General features: G+C 39.1%; 1 protein-coding gene across 2 annotated transcripts in view; it reads left to right on the forward strand.

The window, feature by feature from the left end:
* Positions 1–20,516, forward strand: part of LOC117215037 (transcription factor AP-2-epsilon) — a 201,616-nt gene that overhangs the window by 76,782 nt on the left and 104,318 nt on the right. The window contains exon 3 of one of the 2 annotated variants that reach the window (XM_033461421.1): positions 11,713–11,832. The exons of the other annotated variant lie outside the window; for it this stretch is intronic. Within the exon in view, the coding sequence (XP_033317312.1) occupies positions 11,770–11,832 (63 nt within the window). The 5' untranslated portion in view covers positions 11,713–11,769. The remainder of the gene's footprint in view (positions 1–11,712; positions 11,833–20,516) is intronic. 2 annotated transcript variants of the gene reach the window in all.

Here is a 20,516-nt window from a genome sequence, read left to right on the forward strand (position 1 = left end):
GTGATTCCAGGTCAAATTAAGTATGAAGATTTATTCAATAAAGCAACTAAGTAGTCGGCTTGTAGGCGCAATCAGGGCCAGAGGGGTAAGCGAAGTTTGAGACGAGGAGGGGAGAGAAATGAATTTTACGGGTCGTGGTTCCTACGATCAGATAATTCACACGCACATTGCTTAATTATTAACGCGAACGTGTTCCGCGCTTGTCGAGCTAATCGTGCACTCGATCGCATGCGCACCGGCGCGTACCTACAATTTTGACAAAATTGCACAATCTGTCATTTACCTCTGCAAACAGGTTAATCGCACGCTAACGGACAAGAAACGTACGATTACCATACCTCAAGTAACTCGCTTTAACGAACTTCGTTACGGAGTTTTCTTTGCGCGTTGAATCCTCTTTCTGCCTTTCTTTCTTCTTTTCCTTTTTCTTCTCAATTTTTCTCGTGCGTTCTGACGTTCGCAAGAAAGGCTAATCAAATACGATAATAATAATTTGCACGCGCGAACATCGTACGAAAGTCGCTATTAGCGGACATTTCAAAGCGTAGAAAAGAGTTTGCGTTATTCATGGCGGCGGGTGATGAGCGTGTCACGGTGAAGGGAATTAAGGACAGTCGATTCTTGGCGACTTGGCAGATGTAGGAACGCTAAAGGTTCCTCGCTACGAGAATGGACACCATAAATTCAAACGTCGCCGCGCAACGAGTCGAAACTTCATCAAATCAGTAGAAACAGCGACAGCATATTAGTAAATAGAATTGGAAATTCTGCTGATTGGTAAATTGTGTTGAAACGTCCAGATATTAAGGCGTTGATGAGGATTTTTCTGGGACAGTAGGAATGTTGGTAGGTCTGACTGCTTGTGTTAGAAGTGAATGATAGTCAACCCTTTATTAAGTGATATATTATGAGAATTTATGAATGTTAAATAGATTGCCCATGAAGAAAGAGTCAGTGTAAACTGCAATCACGAAATATTAATTTTAAGCAACAAAAATTTTAAAAGTACAACATATTGCTCCAGCAAAAAGATTACAGTGTTCACAGAAAATACTTGCACTATAAAGGTATGCGCAAATAATTTTTGTAGCCACTGTGAAACGATTATCACGAATATTTTATTATTAGACAATTATAACCTCCAACCCTTAACTTCAATCTTCAACCGTTAAATCCTCAACTTGCTAAACAGCACGCTAAACGACAAACAGCAAAGCCATGAGGAAGCTGAGGCCAAACGACAGCGAAATCAATGTGCACAGTTGCGGAGATGGCGTCTCCACCTAAAACCCTACAACGAATCGACGTAACTCGTGGTTGCATGGGCACAGGATGTTTCAATTACGCGAACGAGCAATTTCACCGGGGAAAGTAATATTTTTGCCGCGCGTTTCAATTATCGAGCCCGTAACAAAGTTTCGCGTAGCTCGATGTCCCATGCACCTATACCGAACAAGAACGCGGTCGCAACTCCGTTTTCCTACCGTGTAACGCAGCGATGTATCCTTTCCTCTCTTCCACCACTTGCTATCTATATAATAACTGGTTAAATTCCGGTAGTGGCGATCCTTACGAACGGTAGCCTCTAATCAACCTAATTTCGGGTTCCTTTGGCCCCGAATATGGGCCAACATTGGAATTATTCGGTAATTGTAATGGATCGGAATGTTGCGCGTTCGCGTTCGCTCTTTAGGGCCACGCCGAGACTCGGCCAAGCAATTTCGTATCTTATGCTACGTTGCCCCTTTTTTCTTCGTTCTACGGTTCCTCCAACCTCCACCACCTCGTCCGAAGCCCGATATAGATTTGATTCTTGGCCCCGTTCGTCATTATCTAGATGCTTGCTTGCTTGTGCTCCACCATACCGCGATTATTCCTCTAGTCGTTCCTCATCGTGTCTAGAATTCTTATGAAGCATCCTGGTGAGAAATGTCGATTCACGTCGCTGTCGATCTAAGGAGGAGCTCCTTAGACTGGCAATTCGAGAATCATAGTACGAGTTCCTTTGGACATTGCAGAGTAGCTTTCTTTAAATTACAGATCATCGAAGGGGAAGCCTGTCTGGTTTTTTGTTGTGTGGGATTAATGAGAGACGTTGGGGTTGCTCGGACAAGATCGCCGAGAACGGAAGATCCGACTGACGGATTGGATCCGTGGATTTGTTTGGGTAAATGTCATTTATTTTTGGGACTGGATGATTATTCTTTTGGCTCGTAGGTAGCGGCTTACGGAATGTTCTATTGTACTGTGGACTTTGATTAGACATTTTGTCAACCGTAGGTCGTAGGTTTACAAACTGTGCTTCATCTATTATGTTAACGATTTTCATGTGCTCCCTCAATCAATTTTTTAGTCAATCGTGAAATTATTAAAGTTAATTGTAGCAGTTAGTATCCGTATATCGTTAATACATTAAATGTAAGTAGTATTTTCAAGGACTGAAGCAAATTAATTTCGTTCATTGTTTGTCAAATCTAAAAAACTTCTGTTCAGAAAAATATTCGATAAAAAACACCTTAAGTAAGTTATATCAAACTTTTCACAGATCATTTTTCATACAGTAGAGCTCCATTTGTTTGAATCGTCGAGGTACGAATAGTTCATATAACTGGAATTTATTGATTTTTCTCCATTAGATATCTACGATTTTTCGTTGAAATAATAGGAGGTCACGTTCAGCTAGATAGATAAGTGAATTCAGTCGTCTAGAGTTCCAGTTAATCGAGTACTAACTAAAATTTCGTTTCAATAAATGAATTTCGGGTAAATGAAGTTTCGCTAGCAAATCTGAATTTCAAAATAAATTATTACAGATTTTAACTAGCAGCATAAACTATTTTTATATAGGATATATTTACTTATACTGTCTGATCAAGTAAACAAATAAAGAAACACAAAGCGTGTAAACTAATTCAACGATTTTCTGGCAAATTTCCGTTTTAAGTCTTATCTCTCCAATGCGATTTACAATAAAAGTCTGGTAGAACGAGCAATCAAGTAAACTGTGACATCCTAACGTGACACTACGATCGATCAGAAAGCTCCAGAAACGTAAATCGATCGGCAATTAAAAGCAACTGAATCGCGAAGACGATGGTCAAAGATTATGAAAGATGGAAAATGGTCAAAGATTAGAAGCTCTCTTCTGCATACGAATAAGAAATCATAGAGACTCGATATATCAAAGAAAATGGTGATTCATATGTTCCTTCGGGATCGATTATTTTTCTTTCCGTTAAATCGTTTCAACTCTGCCGATCAAATTATTGGGTTCTTCACTGTTTAATGAATTCTAGGCTTTGCATTGCGTCAGAGGTATATTTATCGTGATCTCCTTGATAATCGAGAATGCCCAGTCGTGATTGAGATTAATTGCGAGATTTTTATTATGATCATGTAGTTGACATTGCTCATGCAGGAAGAAGAAAACACGCCTTGACTGCTAATAGTTTAGTTATTCTCTAGAAGAATTCTACTTCAGTATAAACCATATTTGTAAACCATTTTCACAGCAACTCCAAACGGTCTTCATACCGTTCTCTCCGTTGAAACCAAAATCAAGAGATTTTAAAAGATTGAAACTTCTGAAAATTTCATGAACCACTCCATTTATCTGAACCTTTTGCCTTGAGATTATCTTGGTAGCCTCTTCAGTTCCTGTCGTGTCGCAACGTAAAATATTGAAATATACATAATTCATACTGAATAATCTTTAGTCCGAAAGATTGGAACTAAAGTTGCAGCTCAGGTTGAAATTTATAACGAACACAATCTTCCTTTATGACTCGATATTGGAGAGGAGGGATGGAATTCTAAATTCCATTCTAAGTTCTAAAAAAAACTTATTACGAATGACGGAGCGAAAAGCAGCTCGATTTCTCGAGCAGATTTATCTCGTCTCTTTTAACTGGTACGATTTTCTTTGGTAATTGTATGCCGATTTTATGCAGCAAGTTAGTCCATTACAGATTCGAAGGTGTTCACCGTAAGATGGAAAACACGGCGTGCTGCATGGCAAACAAAAGCAAATGTCGGCTGCATAGGACACGCATGTAGGAAAGAGATTAACACGGTTAATAGCATCAAATTGTAACCATAAAGAATACCCAAGCGGGCAAGAAAGTACATAGTGTAGAGTGGAGAGCTATGCAGCCAGGACTTTTTTTGTGATTTTAATATGCACGTGTTCGAGGAACATCATACCAACCGGATACAAGGGGATAATAATTTTTTAAATTGACCATCGTCCACCGGGCTAATGACTTTTCATTTCGCGACCGCAATTAAAATGAACGTTTTAACACTGTTCGAGATATCTTTACAAGTTGCTACGGCAGATACGCCTGATTATGCCCTTCGGCTACGCGATCTCTAGACAACGAAGACAACGAAATTGAGTAATTTCGTTGATCTAATATTTGTTACACGCTAATGAGGATTGCAGTGAGTGTAGACAAAATGGGTAATTAAAAATGGAAATTTTATGCGAGATAGGTAAACTGGATCGGAGAGTATTTATCAATGGATCAAAGATACTTATGGATAGGAAAATATGATCATTTTCTTTACATTAGAACTTCATTTTGTTCGGTTCTTTGCTAACTTTTTTGCTACTGTCTATAAAATGTTTTTCTTTAATTTTTTGAAGTTTTGAGATGAAAGATGTGAAATTATTAAACAGAATTTACATTTCATAATCATTGTTTGCACAAATTGAAAACATGACTTTACCATAAGAATTTGTATTTATCGTGTTTGAATCATAATCCATGTCACAGATGTGATTCGATAACGTGAAATAAGGAATAAATTAAATAATAGTCATATGTATATTTAATACGATAGGATAATATAAACAGCAATGGAACTCATTACTGTAGCTTAATTATAGCTCTGAATTTTCAAAATGAGCTATTTTCTACGTCCTCTTATTATATTCGATGTGCCTATTCAGAATATCATAGTCTTTACCAATTATCAAAAGATGCTTAAACTCGAAGCAAGACAAAAAATGAACAAGAAAGAAAACTTGTTTTCCTGCAATTTCAACCGAAATCCGTGGAACGTCGATTATGAAAGATCATGAACTTCATTTCAGTTGTCGAGTTAACAAGGTAGCTGAAATTCTTGTATTATTGATCAGTTTTTGATCTTCCTTCACGCGTGCATTAAATTCGGTTTGATTTCTCGATTTAATTTCGTCACTCGAGGCCAATTTATTTTTTAACGAGTAAATGTGAAAAAACAAAACGGGAGAGAAAGGCGGGGGCGGTGAGAACGTGTCGGAGTCGCTGAACAACACCGGATCGTTTGAAATAACACTTTGCGGAAGCGTAAATAAATTAAACTGATCTGCCGCGAGCAAATGTTACACGAACAACCGCGATTTTATGGCAATCAAACAATTTACACACCTGAATTTACACTGGGATATGCGATAATCGACATTAATAATCGAACGCTGAAATCTCCGCCACGCGATTTGCCAGAGAGAGAGGGAGGGAGGGAGAGAGAGAGAGAGAGAGAGAGAGAGAGAGAGTTTGAAAAATCTAAAATATCGAGACGTCTTTAAATACTGTTTTTAAATACGATATCTAACTATGTTGTATTACTCGTTCCTTCTTTACATTCGTATCTCTTCGAGTATTTTATTTTCCGATCAAATATTTAAAAACTATATTTTCATGATATCTACTGAAATATAGTAACATCCATTTCGAGCCATATAAATCCAAAGAGAGCAACCTCTTTAGTTAAATATTAACCAGACGATTTACAAAAACTAAACGAATGTTAAAATGAGAATAAAATGAAGATAAAATTAAAATAACTGGCATTAAAGATATCCAAGTTTTTGTAAAACGAAGTACGATTCATTCCAGATAAAATACTAAAATCCACAAGCACCAACTTGTCCCTGAAGAACTTCCACAAAACAGCCTCTCGTCACTGATGAGTTAATCAGCTCGCTAACCAATTTACCCAGCGAGCTCACCCCTGACTGTTGAACCACAAAACCCACCATGGAGGAGGAAAAAAATCCCTGAAGCACCGATCCCGTTCAAGAGACAAAAGGCGCTCGTCGATAGCGAAGAATCTCTGGTCGATAATCCTGCTGAGGCAATCCTGTTGCTAAAAAAAATATGGATCATGATGGGGCCTCGTTGCTCGCAACGAGCCTCGGTCGAGAGCATATCTCTGTCGCGGGAGTGTCCACTGAAACTGTTGGCCGGTCGCGTTTCCATGAAAGGGATCGCTGTTTTGCGGTTTACCGATGGCGAGGCGAAACGATCGGCCGGCTAGGAAATAGCTCGGTAAATAGCGCGGCTCCCCTCGTTAACTCGATTTAATGGCACGTCGTTAGCAGTCGTATAGCTGGGGACGTGATCATAAAAAAACGAGTGCACTCGGAATTCGGGATACCCGGAATCGGTGAGGTTCGCCGAGTTTGGTAGAACAGAGACACAACTCGAGAACGGAACCAGGACGAAACGTGTTATTGTACCTTACCGGTTCCCGTGTATCCGGTTCTCGGCTCAGGCAATATCTATAAAAGATGATAACGTCGCTGATTGCCGGCGTATAAAACTGCCAACCTAACTCCTGCCCGTTCGACGATTGTATAACTCAGTTAGCGATTCTGCTTTTCCGGGATAGGCGCTGTTGCCCGCTGCTGATCGCTGTTGAGCATTGGCCGAGGGAGGTCTGAGAGATGAATTGATTCGATGGATCGTGTTGTAATTCTCGATGATGGCTGATTGTTGCTGCGGTGCAGTGGTTTTGGAAAATTTATGTAAAGTGGTATAAGTTACGATGTTGTTAGCCTGGTATCGGGTATTGTGTAATTATAATAGATGTAGTGCTCGTGAGTCAAGAAATGATGTTATTGCATAGATAATTCTACTATTGCGGAGTGGGTGATATTTTGACTATTGTGAAATTTGAAACTATTTCAAATTCAACTCGAAGATTTGTTTTCTGCGGGGAATATGTAAAGCTGAATCGTGTTACAGATATATGAATTGAAACTCGATAAACGTTTAATACAGAAAGATATAAATATATGTCTAGGTTCAAGAATAATTTGCATACAATGCAAGTAATAAATGAGATGAAATAAACGCAGGAAATGTTTTATTAAACAAATAATTAAATATAAACAGATAAGGGATTTATTAAATAATAATTGAAGAACACGTTTCTCACTAACGCTAACGATAGAGCAGTAAATTTTGTCATAAAGAAAGATACACGTTTCAATTTAAAGTACATAGTCGTCTCACACTTGAAAGATGAAGTTCAACTTCGTCGCGATATAGTCTTGGATACCCTTGGTTCTGTCACTCCTTTTGTTCTACCCTTTCTTTGTTGTTTGCAGTTTCTTTAAAGTCTCGGCTACAGAGGAGCATTTACAATTTTTGTTTGAAACAGCAGTTTGAAGTAGCGTTTAAAGTCGACTAATATTATCTTCTGCTTTGTGACGGCGCTTTTACGTATTCCCTTTGCTTCATCTCTTCTATTGTTTTAATCCTTCCCACGCGTTCGTAACTTCTGAAAAGAGCAAAAAGGTACTTATAATTTTTCTACTAAGGAAACATTGATGTTGTTTCGAAAAATAAAATACACTTCGCGGTACTCGCATTTCCGTTATATATACTTCGGTTAAAAACCAGTTGTTTTTCGACAAAAGATAATAAAAGTAAATTTACTTTTTATATCTGTGTATATTTTACTAGTTATTATTTTATATTCTTAAGCAAACAAACGAATAGGTAGTGATTGAGGTTCTTTTATCAATCGAAAGAATACACCAACATTTACGATCATAAAACGAAAGATTAGTTTCAACATGCGTCGAGCAAGATGCTTAGACCGTTCCAAGAATTACGATAATTTAAGTAAATCACATGATGTAATATCAGGTGTTAGGCATCTATGTTGTTTCAGAATTTTTTGCGTAATCCTAATTCCATGGTAGGAAAGCAAATAATTCCGTTCGCCAACCGTTATCCATCGGAATGTAACTCAAGCCAAGTTTTTAATTTTTTTCGCGAGAATATATTCATTTTGGATTTCTCAATAGAACGTTTCCTTCTCCTGTGAATTTGTGGAAGATGTAATATATCGTAATACGAACAATACAAGAAGTATGAAATAAGAAATATAAGATTTTGTACTTCCGATATTTTTCTATATAGATGTACTTACATATTATATGGCGGTCATAGACGTAAAGAATACTAATATCACTATTTAAAGTAATATAATGTAGAATAAAGAAGAAGAACGCGCCGATGTCAAGATAACAGACTCATCTAATACCACTTGACAAATTTCAAATACCACATTTCATTTTAAATGAAATACACTTGTAACTACAATAATGGTTTCTCTAGTTCAAACATGAATATTTAAATTCTTTCACTATTTTAGCTATACTACGTACAGCTCCATCAGTAATTCATCTAATTTTTTCAAAAACAAATAAAAATTCCGAATTAAAAAGCTTCAAGGTAAACTGAATTCACCACTCTTATCATCGCTTATCAGTTCGCATCATAGATCTTATTAATTAATATAAACCACAGAAATTATCACGAAGTATATAGTATGTCGGGTATCGAGTTCGTCAAATCGTACAGACGGTCAAATATCAATCAACGATGCAATGATTGTCTATTTAGCCAGCTAGCAACAAAGACTTAGACCCACGAATCTCGTACCAAACTGACTCCATATCCAAACAGCGAGACAACGTAGGCCTAGAATGACGAAGCTGATGGTGTACAAGCAATTTCATATTTACGAGGCCAAACAGAAACAGGGAAACCGAATGCCACGAATCGTGAAACTTGTCGACCGATCGGTTGGCCTGTCGGCGGTGTTGGACATCGGCAGGTTTCCCCATTAGCATCGCTCGACAGGCGAGGTTGTTGGTCCAGTGTGTCTGGTTTCGCGAGCGTGAAGCTCGCGCGTGCTCGTCTCGTGGAACGCAGCCTGGACGTGCAGGATCGTCGGTCGTATCAGCGGCACATGGCGTAGAAACCCATTATGAATATTCAGCCGAGGGTAGCCGGCATGGCTGCGTTCGAATCCATTATTCATCGCCACGGCGGCATCAGACCGCGCGCTGCATTTTCCACCGGGTCTGGGACCTGGGTTAGGTCGGGGAGGAAAGAAGGTTACTTACCACTGGCCAAGGAACAGGAATATAGGTGAGCTACGGTCTGGAGAGAGAGGAAAAAGAAAAGGTGAGAAGGAATGATCGAGGAACTGGTAGCGGACAAGAGGAAGAGGTTTAAGTAGAGCAGAGATGGAGGGAAGGAAGATTGGAGCGTTGCGAGGAAAAAGTTACGAGGATAGGAGAAGGAGGGAAGAATAGGAAGATGAGAAAGAGAGACAAAATGTGACTAGAGAGAAGAGAGGGATATGGGAAACTTGGAAAAGAGGTCATAAAAATTGCAAAAGGTGAAGGAATCGTGGGGGAGAGGAATGGAAATATGGAAAAATAAGGTATATGTGAAAAAATAGTGACCAGAAAACAGCAGGAGAATATAAATTATAAATATAAGGAACGAAAAATAAAAGATGAGAGAAAAGGAGTTTAAAAAAAGAATTGTTCGTGGTATTTTTATTTGTCCGTTTTCCCTTGGTTCGTCGTGGTCGTTCTCTTCTTTTGGATCTACGTGTGCCTCTTCTGCGCGGTCTCGTTCTCCTTTGGGATCCTCACCCTCCTCACAACCGCTGGTTCCTCTGGTCGTTTCGCGTGGTTTTATTCGTTGGCGGAAAGAATGCGCTTCGTTCGGCCTAGTAATCAGTTCGGGAGAGCCAGCTGAGGGAGAGGATCGCTTACGCAACAGAAACCCGTCGTCAAATTTTTTGAATTCCTGAACGCGCGAAATAAACCGGGCTCTCGTGATAGGAATCCATCTTGTAAAATTAAAAGTAAATTGTTGTTTGTACTACCTGTTCTATGACAGAAAACTATATTACATTATATTAAGATTATCTTAGTTAGTTCTTAATTTCTGGTTAATACATCTAATTAGATTTCCGAATTATTTATATAGATTTCGTTTAATTTTTAGCAGCAGAAAGATATTAAATCTCTGGTCAATTTCAATCAGAATATAGAAAGGTGAATATACGATATACACTCCGATAAAAATAATTTAAAAAATACATGTAATAAATCGTTTCGTACGGTACGTATCATAAATAAACGACTTTCCGAATCACGACATAATTACTCATTATAATTACAACTTAGTTATAATGGAAAATCTGTTTCCTTCGATCTTACCTACACAAAAAGAAAAAAAGAAGAAGAAAGAGGGAAAATGAGGAACAAGATAATGAAGATGCGTTTTTCAATTCCGTATCGCAAGTAAGCGGCTGGGCAGTTTCTAGTTACACGATCCAACGAATGCCCAAGCATACTGGTTATCATCGGTCTGAAGAGTGTTTCACATGAAATTGCGTTCATTATACACGTGACATGTTAAGGACAAGGAAAAGACAAATAGCGTTGCGAAGAAAATAATAAATCGAGCGAAGGAGGAATTCGAAAAAAAACATCCGTAGTGATTTACTTGCTTACTTTTTCTCCTAAATCGATATATCGCAGGTATCAGCTGGCTCGATGTTTGAACCGCAAAATTGAAGCTTGAAGCACGCTTTGCAATTATGTAATTCGAGCGAAAAGCTTGCTTGCTGAATTTTATATTTTCATTTTGCTTGGAAAGAGAGGGAACTCCATTCGAATTTTTTAAAAGTAAATCAATGTGATGTGATTTGTGACTTTTAGAAAATTAACACGTTTTTATAAATAGTGTACTATAAGTATATGAATCTGAATTACAAGAGGGACTATAGGTACTGCATAATTTTAATAGAAAGATTTTTCTGTGAAAAAATCCTGCTCGGTAATAAGTCTCGATTTTGAGAATCGGTAGATTAGATACCGATTATTATTTAAGGAAACTTTGAATATTATAAGATATATATAATTTATATAATTAATTCCTGTAAATGAAGACATTGTTTTAATATTACGATATTCAAGATACATATTTCATCAGATTGATATTTTCTAATTACCATTAATTGAGCACGTTTATCCGATGATAGCAGCCCGATGATAAAGCAGTGATAAGCTTTCGCTGATTATTATCGATAACAATATTATTAAATCTTTAGTGACATATATTAAATGTATTTTGGCAGTATATTAAATTAAAGTGTTAAAGTTGGAAAAGATTCAATTTGCTGTGCTTTAATCAAATAAAAACATAATGTATGTGTTTGCTAATCACACGAAGCCGTATATCACAATTTCTATATAGTGGATAAATTATAGCTTTTATATCTTTGACATAAATAATGGATGTTTCATAAGACAGATCGATAATTCTGTGAAGCACAATGTAATAAGATATATCCTTTTATTAGCGAGATTGTAATTATCAATCAACATTCATGTAACATCTGAATCGTCCATGATCACTTTATGAAGAATTGCAGCCACAAGATTTACGTAATAAAAGAAGCCCATATGGACATCTTTGTCGTTAGAACTATAGATCATTCACGTAATTTGAATAACGATTCATGAAAATAAAAAGCTTGAAAATTCTTTTTCTATCTTATATGTCTTGTTCAAAATTAGTTTATTTGATCGCTAACTAGGCGTTTCGTCTTGTTCTAGGTAAGTTGTGACCGGAGAACCGCGGTGAACGTTTGGATAATATTTCGGCGGTAGAGCTCAGAATGACGTTCAGATGCATGCCAGCCTTTCAGACACTTGGAGGCGGTGACTGCGGTGCATCCTGGGTAAGTGTGTTGTTCTTATGTAACTTGGTTGCCGCAATCCCTGTGAACGAAACGTCACACAGACTTATGCGTTTCGACCTTTCTTCCATGCGATTCCGCAAAAAATTTGTATTTCGCGCTCATCCAGACACATTTTCAACGCCTCTTGCAATTTTCTAGTCAGTCAAAGATGATCTGCTAGACGTGCAACGCTTTGAGATAGTTATGAAATCAGAGATTGAAAAAGACTTGGAGTAGCTATTAGAATACGACAATGCAATGTTAAAAAAATGACAAATTTTAATATTTTTATTCATTTTAAAATAATGGGAGTTCTACTGTACGTGAATTACAAATTATTCAATAACTTTACATAAATCATGTAAAAAATTACTACTTTTAAATATCGTATTTAGGTAGTCGTCGATTTGTATATTTTAATATTCTAATTTTCACTCGAAAATCGTTTTCGATTACCCTCGTAACAGCTCGAGTTAGCAGTTAAAAAATGAAATCTCTCCCTCGCGTATCTTCGGAAGGATCAATGAAAACCTTATTTTCTCTGTTGCATGTTCGTTCATTTGTTTACTTATCTCTCGACTGCATCGTTCGACACGGCACGTTAAGTTTGTCCGGTTTCGTAGCATGTTTCCTGATTTCATTGTCGGTGAGATAGCATGATCTCTGTTAATTTAAACGAGAACGCGATCTCTTTTCTCGATTATCCACTCGCTTGAATGGTCTCAGAATTACATTTGAGACTTTGTATCAATGAATGGTAAAAGAAATAGGAGAATAAATAAAGGATAGGGTCATGAAGAACTACTAAACGTTGAACGCGTCTATGATATTTCGTTGAAATAATTCTTGACTTTTACGATTAATAGATAGCCTCGTTAGCTACTTTGATGGCTGACGTAGATTGTAATAAATAATTCTCAAAGAGATTAGGTATCCATAAACGCGACTATAAGTTTTCTTTGACGTTTAATGAAATTACTATATTTTCATAACCACCGATATTTACATTACACATACATTTTCAGATTCGTTTCGAATTTTACCAATATAATCAGGATAGCCCTGTCTTGTCACAGTTCCAATAGAATTTTATAATGCTTGTAACACACATTATACATATATACCTATTTGAAAAAATGTCTACAAGTTTTTAAACACTGGCACGAGCTGCTATACTTTATTAAATCAGCAAAACACAAATCCCTATGCGAATGAATAACAAAATCTTTTTAACGAAATTTCTAAATTCCTGGAAATTTAAATCCGTGCAAACGGATAAGAAAAATTAACGGACTACGACCCTGCACGCGTTAACTAAAGCATTTTCATGAAACCAAAACTATGGCGAGTTCTACGGAAAGAGGACCGGCTCGCCATTATTTGCCGGTAAACCTGATAATTAATTCAACGACTTTAAACCACTGCAGGAAGCGGCAGTGCGAAAGAAAGATTCAATTAAAGGTACAATGCTCTTTTCGTCGCTATCGTTATTACTTTTTGCGCGAATACAACGACACAGTCGTCGATGATGAAATTCGCTATATGCATCGGGAACGCCGATGTATAAACCACTATTTTCCTTGGAACGAAACGCTTGTTCTATTTGCCTATCATTGTTTCCATTAATTCTGTTTGCGCACCAGAAAGTTTTCCATGCTCAAGGAACCAGAGAAAACTGCGAAAAAGGCACCGTCTAATTGTTACTCGTTCAATGGGAATAACGTAATTGTAACAAGCCCTTTTCATTAACCTCGCTAAACGCAGAAGGTTTTGTACTTACATCGAAAAGAAATTGCGAAATCTCTTTCATCGTGGAATAAAATCTATTGCTGTGTGTGCGTTCTTGACAGATATTTGCTAAACGCAAACTAAGAATTAGTGCCTTAAAATGTTCTATGTCTATATAGTATTTAATTCATCGGATAACATATCTAATTTACTGGATGTGAGAAACTTCAAGAGATGAAATTAAAAATTTAGCAGACTTTTCGAATCAGATTTTGCCAGACATAATAGAAATCGCTTTGCGTATTTAGTGCAATAGTAAATTCCGTGGTTGTGCAACCTCCCCTGAGCGATTATCATTCATAGCGTTTAATTCCGGCGTTCAATCTACTCACGATTTTCAATGCAAAATTAATCGTGTAGCGAAAAATATTTGAATTACGGAAATGGTATTAGACAGCTTCAAGCCGATACGTGTACTAACTGTCTGGAAAAGGTTAAACATATTAATTTTAATCTTTAAACACGTCGTTACTCAATATACGTACTCAATGGCGACTAAAAGTTACTCGAGAATTGTTATTAAGAATTATGAATTTATATAACTTTCAAGAGAATGCCACAAGAAAGCAATTACTCGGTTTGTTATTTCGTTTGAAACTGCAATTACAATGTTGTACGCGATAAACTTAAACTTTTCTTCTAGTAAGAAAATGTATTTCTCTTAAGAAATAAAACAGTCATAAAATCTGCTTATCTGTCGTCAAGGAGCTGTTGTACCAACAATTGAGACAAATAGATTCTTTATTTCATGATACTATAGCAAAATAATTTAATTCAAATTTAAATCATTAGCAATAGTTTTTGTACTCGTGAAAAATTTTAACTATTTATGTTGCAAAATTATTTTAAAAAGTATTCAGCGTTGTACAAAAACGGTGCCTGAAGAGAAAAAGAAAACAACCCTGAAAAGAGATGAGATCTAGTTCTCAACGAACGAAAAACATTTAAGCGAGATTTCAAAGGGGTGGAAATATTTTTTACGGATCATCAAGTAAGGAATTAAAACACAAAGTGGAATATCGAGCGGTCAGTAAAAGCGAGATTCGCGGAATTATAGAAACGGGAAACGAGGTCGGCAGCAGCCATTTGCCGCGGATAATAAACGCGATAAAAAGCCAACTTAACGCGGCTGCGCGGTCGTGAAGTTTGCGGGTACGAACGAAGGATTCAAATCTACCTTCTTATTCTCATTCCGTTGTTATTACTTTGTTTCCTTTCTCCCCTCTTTCCGAGGCGAGTAAATAACTCCTCGTTTACTCACCCTACCCCCAAGTTTATAATGGAGATTATCTTATTTGCCTGTTGAGACTCGTTTCAATCCGCCAGGCGAAGTCCGAGTCCTCCGCTTGGTTCCTGGAAAAACGACGAGAAAACCGAAGGAAAGTCGCGAGCCTTTGCGAAACAGAGAAAAAGGGGATGTTACTGTGGAAAAATAAGGAAACGGTCGTGGTTAGATTTAATGAAATCCTCGGTGCTTTGTCGAGTTCCATGACATTTGGGAATAATATATCGTTCTCTGAAAAATTGAAACATTGAACAACGAATTGGTGTCTTTCAGTCTAGATAAAAAAGAAGGACGTAGAATTATAGAGTTTTATGTGGAATATGACATTTCGCGTGCATTTGTTGTCTTCCCTCACGATCTTCGAACCATCACGATCATCACCATACCACTACCTACACATTAAAATATATACGCTGCTACGAAACACGGTTACAGAATATAACAACTTCCAAGTGATACAGCACCACGTAGGATTCAAACGCGTGTTCCATTACTCAGAATCCCTCACATCATCCTTTGCATCCACCTAAAAACCGTATTCAACTTTCGTCACGGGCAAGGACCGTAAATCTGAAACAAGCCGCAAATTAATACGATTTGCCGATTTTTCGACACTCCGATCATCGAGATCTTACTCCTGTCCTTGTATTTCACGAGTATTTCCCCACACTGTGTGATTGCCGATCCACCAGTCGTTCCATCCGTTTCTAGCCATTCCATGCGGCCAACGAATCGCGCGTATAGCTGCACCTTGCAATTACGCAGAAAGGCGGTCCACCCACTCCGCGACTTCGCTGGTTGCGGCACGGCGTAACAGGGCCCCTCCACGGCTTCTCTTCCCCCCTCGCTGACCCCCGCGTGCAGTTTCATTATTAATTATCAGGTCGCCAGTGTGTTATTAGTGCACTAGGAGAAACCGCCCGCCTCGCGGCGCGACTCAATTCGAAGGAAGAAGCGGCCCGATCCTTAAGCCGACGATGATAAATAACGACGTGGCGGATACACGCGCACGTATAATCTGCTACACGGTCGTTTTGAGTGACACGCGGCTGTAATTACTATTATCAATTAGCGGATGGCAGAGGAGATTTATGAATTAAGAATAAAAGCTGCCGTCGAAGATACTTTCATATCTTCTATCCTTGAGTGTTTAATCTTTGGCGTGATGTAGATTTTCGAGATTGTTCTACTGATGAAATTTTACTTCCATTCTTATATCGTTTTCAACGATAGGAAATTTCATCGTTGTAGTGCTTTCATCTATAATCGGATTTTTCTTTGTTCGCGAGGATAGGATATTGGCAGATTGTTTTGCCGAACAAAGTCGCTTCGTCTTGAGTAAAAGTGAAAATAAAACTTTCCATCGTCTAAAAAAATGAGAAAGATCGAAAGCATCCAAAAATTATCGTACCTACTTCTCTCGTATTTCTCTCAAGAATGAAGAATCTTTCAACCGCTGTGCCGATCTTGATGGACACCTGTTCCGCGAGACATAGCTCCCCGTAAAAAAGAGTTGGCGATGGAAGGCGCGCCAGATTCCCTCGAGGAAGGAGATCAACAATCCCGTCAGAGATTTACAACGATGCACACGAGCGTTCCTAGTTGCAATCTAGCGTTAAACCATTTAATGCCGCGTGAGACGCGTAATTATCATATTCAAATTGTCAGGTATGCTTCGGGGGCAACGAGTCGCGTTAATGACTCGCGTGTACCGTACCCATGTCGACGTCGTTTGCCACGATGTCCAGTGGGTATACCAGTCGAATGACGATCCTGCACCAGTCAATTGGTATTTAACAATTATCGGAAGAACGATAATTAGAAACGAAAGAAGAAAGACACGAAAGACACGCGGAAGCAGAAACAGGAGAAGGTCGTAGACCTTTTCTTTTCTAATTATTGGCTGATAATTAATGTGACGTAATTAAAAAGGCGAAACGACGCGGACAAATGGCGGCGACTTGGCGTGGCATTGGCCGACCTGCGTGCATCGCGTTTAGCCTGCCGTTCGTTTTTCTCGCATAACGAACTCATTTATTTCTACACAGTAATGTACGACAATGCAGGCCGGTCGAACTACGACACGAAACAAAGCACGCTGTGGCTGGTCGGCGCGCGCCTATACGCCAGAAACCGCTTCTTAGCAAACGAGCTGCGCGCCGGCACCCTGAGGGGCGGCGAGTATTTCACCAGAATTTACGTTGCGTTTCACGCTGCTAATACCGCTGTAGTATAATTATAATTAGCGGGCTACGCCCTTCACACCGCCCCTTGGAAAGTTCGCCGTGTCGGATACCTGGCGCGCGTATCCTTCACCTTGATGTCCGGCGACCGGCTCGATGGCCGCGTCGCTATGTTGCTCTTGTTTTCGCGTCGTCGCGTCGCGTCAGCCCGGTTTCACCTCGATTCTGCATCTTTTATTGCGATTAGCTTATCTTTTTCGACGCTTCCAACGGAATCTCTGTATGTTTTCTGTGATGAAAGATCATCATTTAACGCGAAAATGGAGATTTTCGGTCTGGCTGAATTAAGAAAATATCGTGGAAATATGGTAGCCTTGAGCGATAATTTGTCGAACAACAAATACGACATCGTAACATTGACGTATTACAAGATATGGGTTGCATGTGGACATATATAAACTACTTTTCATATTTAAAACATTTTAAGGCAAATAGTATAATCAACTGATTTGTAATGTGCAAAATTTACTCGTAGCAAACCTGTTGCTGCTACACAAGAGAATTTATTATTGCGGATAACTTGTAATTTGCAACTTGCGAAATTTCACTAGTAATATTAGTCCAATTCTGCAAGTTTTGAAAAATAATATGGTGATACAAAAGTTGGATGTCAATTATAAATGAAATTCATTAGAAAGTTACTTTCGCGAGTAAAAACGAAGGTCGAACATCCACATGATACATTTTTTTATACAATGTTTATACGAATATTTGTATACGACGGTGGTGGTAGGTATATAGATATTGGCCAAAAGCTTTTACCCTTTTCACGGGAAAAATTTGAAGCCGAATTACACGACAAACAATATGTGCACATTTGTACATTTGTTCGACAGATATCGTATTTTTCTACAATTTGCAAGCGGGAAAAAATGCACAGATTGTAAATCAGATTACATATTGTAGAATTGCAAATTTGTAACTGTGAATGCCGCACCGAGCGAAATGTATTTTTTCCCCTCAGAAACTTTTTTTAACCGCTATATGAAAAATTTATCTTTCGATGTTTCATTTGCTGTTTCAAGTTCAATGACTCTATCGCTCGCTGTAGTTTTCCCTCGTTCATTCATGAACCTATCGTTGAAAATCATCTAAAACTCTTGTCTTTTACTAATAATCTACAAATAATTTTTCATACCAAAAAACAAAAGGGAATCGGACGGTAATATTTTTTAATCAAATAGACAAGGGAAACTTTCTTCGATCTTCGATCTTCAATCCTACGGAAACTAACCTTTCGTTCGAAATTCCGTATCGACATCGTCATCAAGATTTCCTGGCAAAACTGCGCCGCGAATCGAAGATCCTATCCACATATAAAGCCTATCAAAATATTCCAATCTGCGGGCAGAGATACCGAGAGCTTTGGCTTCGGCTCTGGCCGAATCCCGTCCGATCGAAACTTCGATCACGCCCAGCGCGTCTGTCCAAGGGATCCAGAATGGATCCTGATCGAGATCGCCCGCGTTCTAAAGGGAGGCAGATGCAAAACAAGCGGCGTTTCGCCTCTCCGCTTGTCCGCCACTTAGCGCGCCGCGATCATGGAGTTTCCATGGGCAGCGTTCTGCACGGCATGACACCGGCCAATCGCGCAAAATTACGTGGAGAGGCCGACAGAAACGGAGGGAAAAAGGGGGGAAGCGAGCTGGCACAGGGTGAACAGGGTAAAGGAGGGGAGGGAGAGAAAGGAGACGAAGAAGGAAGAGAAGCCTCGGCTCGATGGTGGCCAAGAGAAGAAAGAAGAGACGAAAAAGAGGAGAAAGAGAATGGTGCGCGTGCCTCGGGGCGAAGTCTTGGGCCTCGCGTGCCCAGGCATGGCCTCGTCTCACTCTCGAGCGTTCGCGGTCAGAGGTCATCATCGAGCACGAGCCACCTTGGGGTTCTCAACCTCCCCTCGGTGTTGCCGACACCGATATAAAACTGCCTCATTAAAGGCGTTTGCGAATTCCGAGCATGCCTCGAATCGAAGACGAGTTAGCCGGATTTGATGGGGGCCTCCGAATATTAGAACGCCTTACGCCGATTTCCTCGCATTTTTCGTTCGCTTTGTGTGTTTTTTTCTTTTTCCTTTTTTCTTTTCGTAGTACAGGTTGAATTGCTATTTTCTGACTTAAAATTCTATTACGAATAAACTGTTGTTCTCGATCCATCAGCGGCACTTGACAGTACCTCGGATAGTAATATCTCGGATCACCGTAGGAAAAATGATAAATCTTCAGCAAAGCCGCATAGACGCTATAGATGACTCGTTTTAAACCACCCTAATCAGATATAAAACATCAAACTGATCGTGCGTGCTCGCGATGTTTGCATATCGTCGTCCAATCGCCTTCTAAGCGTTTCAATAAACTATCGCGTAAAAGCAATAATTAACCGTACAGGTAGAAGCGATTCCGGAGCGAAGGCAGCTGATCGTGCATTAAGATCATCCGTAAAGGGCGACGCATGACGGTCATTAACAAAAATTTCGTCCGCGGGATCGGCGACTCATTCATTTTGCTTAATAACTATAAATTACGGGTTATCTCGATCGGCTTCGTGACCGGCAAGTCCTATGAATTTCAGCGTGAACGGGAACGTGGCACCCCCGTGTAACCTTGCTAGTCTAATGCGCGCGATTAAATCGCCATCGCCGATGGACACGGAAAAAGGGACCAACACGGCGAAACGAAAGAAAGAACGAACAAACTGAAGAAAGAAAAGAAGAAAGGGGGAGATGGTTAGCGTACCGTGGTACAAGGCAAGAAAATTTTTCTAAACCAATATGTCGGCTTGTAATCAGGCTAAGTGGCCCGTTCGCTGTTTTAATGCCATAAACACCGCCCAAGCTCGGAACTTGTTTGCGATCGAGAAACGATCGCGCATTAAGCTGGAAGTATGCACGCGGCGTATCGGTAGGACGCGGCCAGTTTTTCCACGGAGCTTAACGGGAACAGTCTTAAATCATACACTTAAACCGATCATTACAGAATGTCTTGAATCAGTTACGTTTTAACGGGGGGATATTTATTACCGTCAGCTAGGGAGATAAGGTCCCTCCTCTACCCCTTTTGTATCCCACCCCTTTATCTAGACCGGTCAATTAGTCGGTTAAACATATGACGGTATCCGAAACCGGTTTCCACGCGGAGCGTATGGATTTTTGTTTAGATGCTAATTATTTCCTGCCTCTTTTTGGCTCTGCCGCCGAAAATTATTTACTGAATAAAAGATCACGAATCGAATATAACAATGAAAATCACGCGTACAAGTCGTGAAGAGAATGGATATGACGTGAAAAAGGATTTTTAGATGATTTGAGGGAAGTACTTGAGCTAAAAAATAATTACGAAAGTGTGTTTCAGCTGATTCGTGGAAGTTAAACAACC

The sequence above is a fragment of the Bombus bifarius genome, unplaced genomic scaffold (genome assembly GCF_011952205.1).
Source record: "Bombus bifarius isolate JDL3187 unplaced genomic scaffold, Bbif_JDL3187 scf7180000009343, whole genome shotgun sequence".
Classification (NCBI taxonomy): domain Eukaryota; kingdom Metazoa; phylum Arthropoda; class Insecta; order Hymenoptera; family Apidae; genus Bombus; species Bombus bifarius.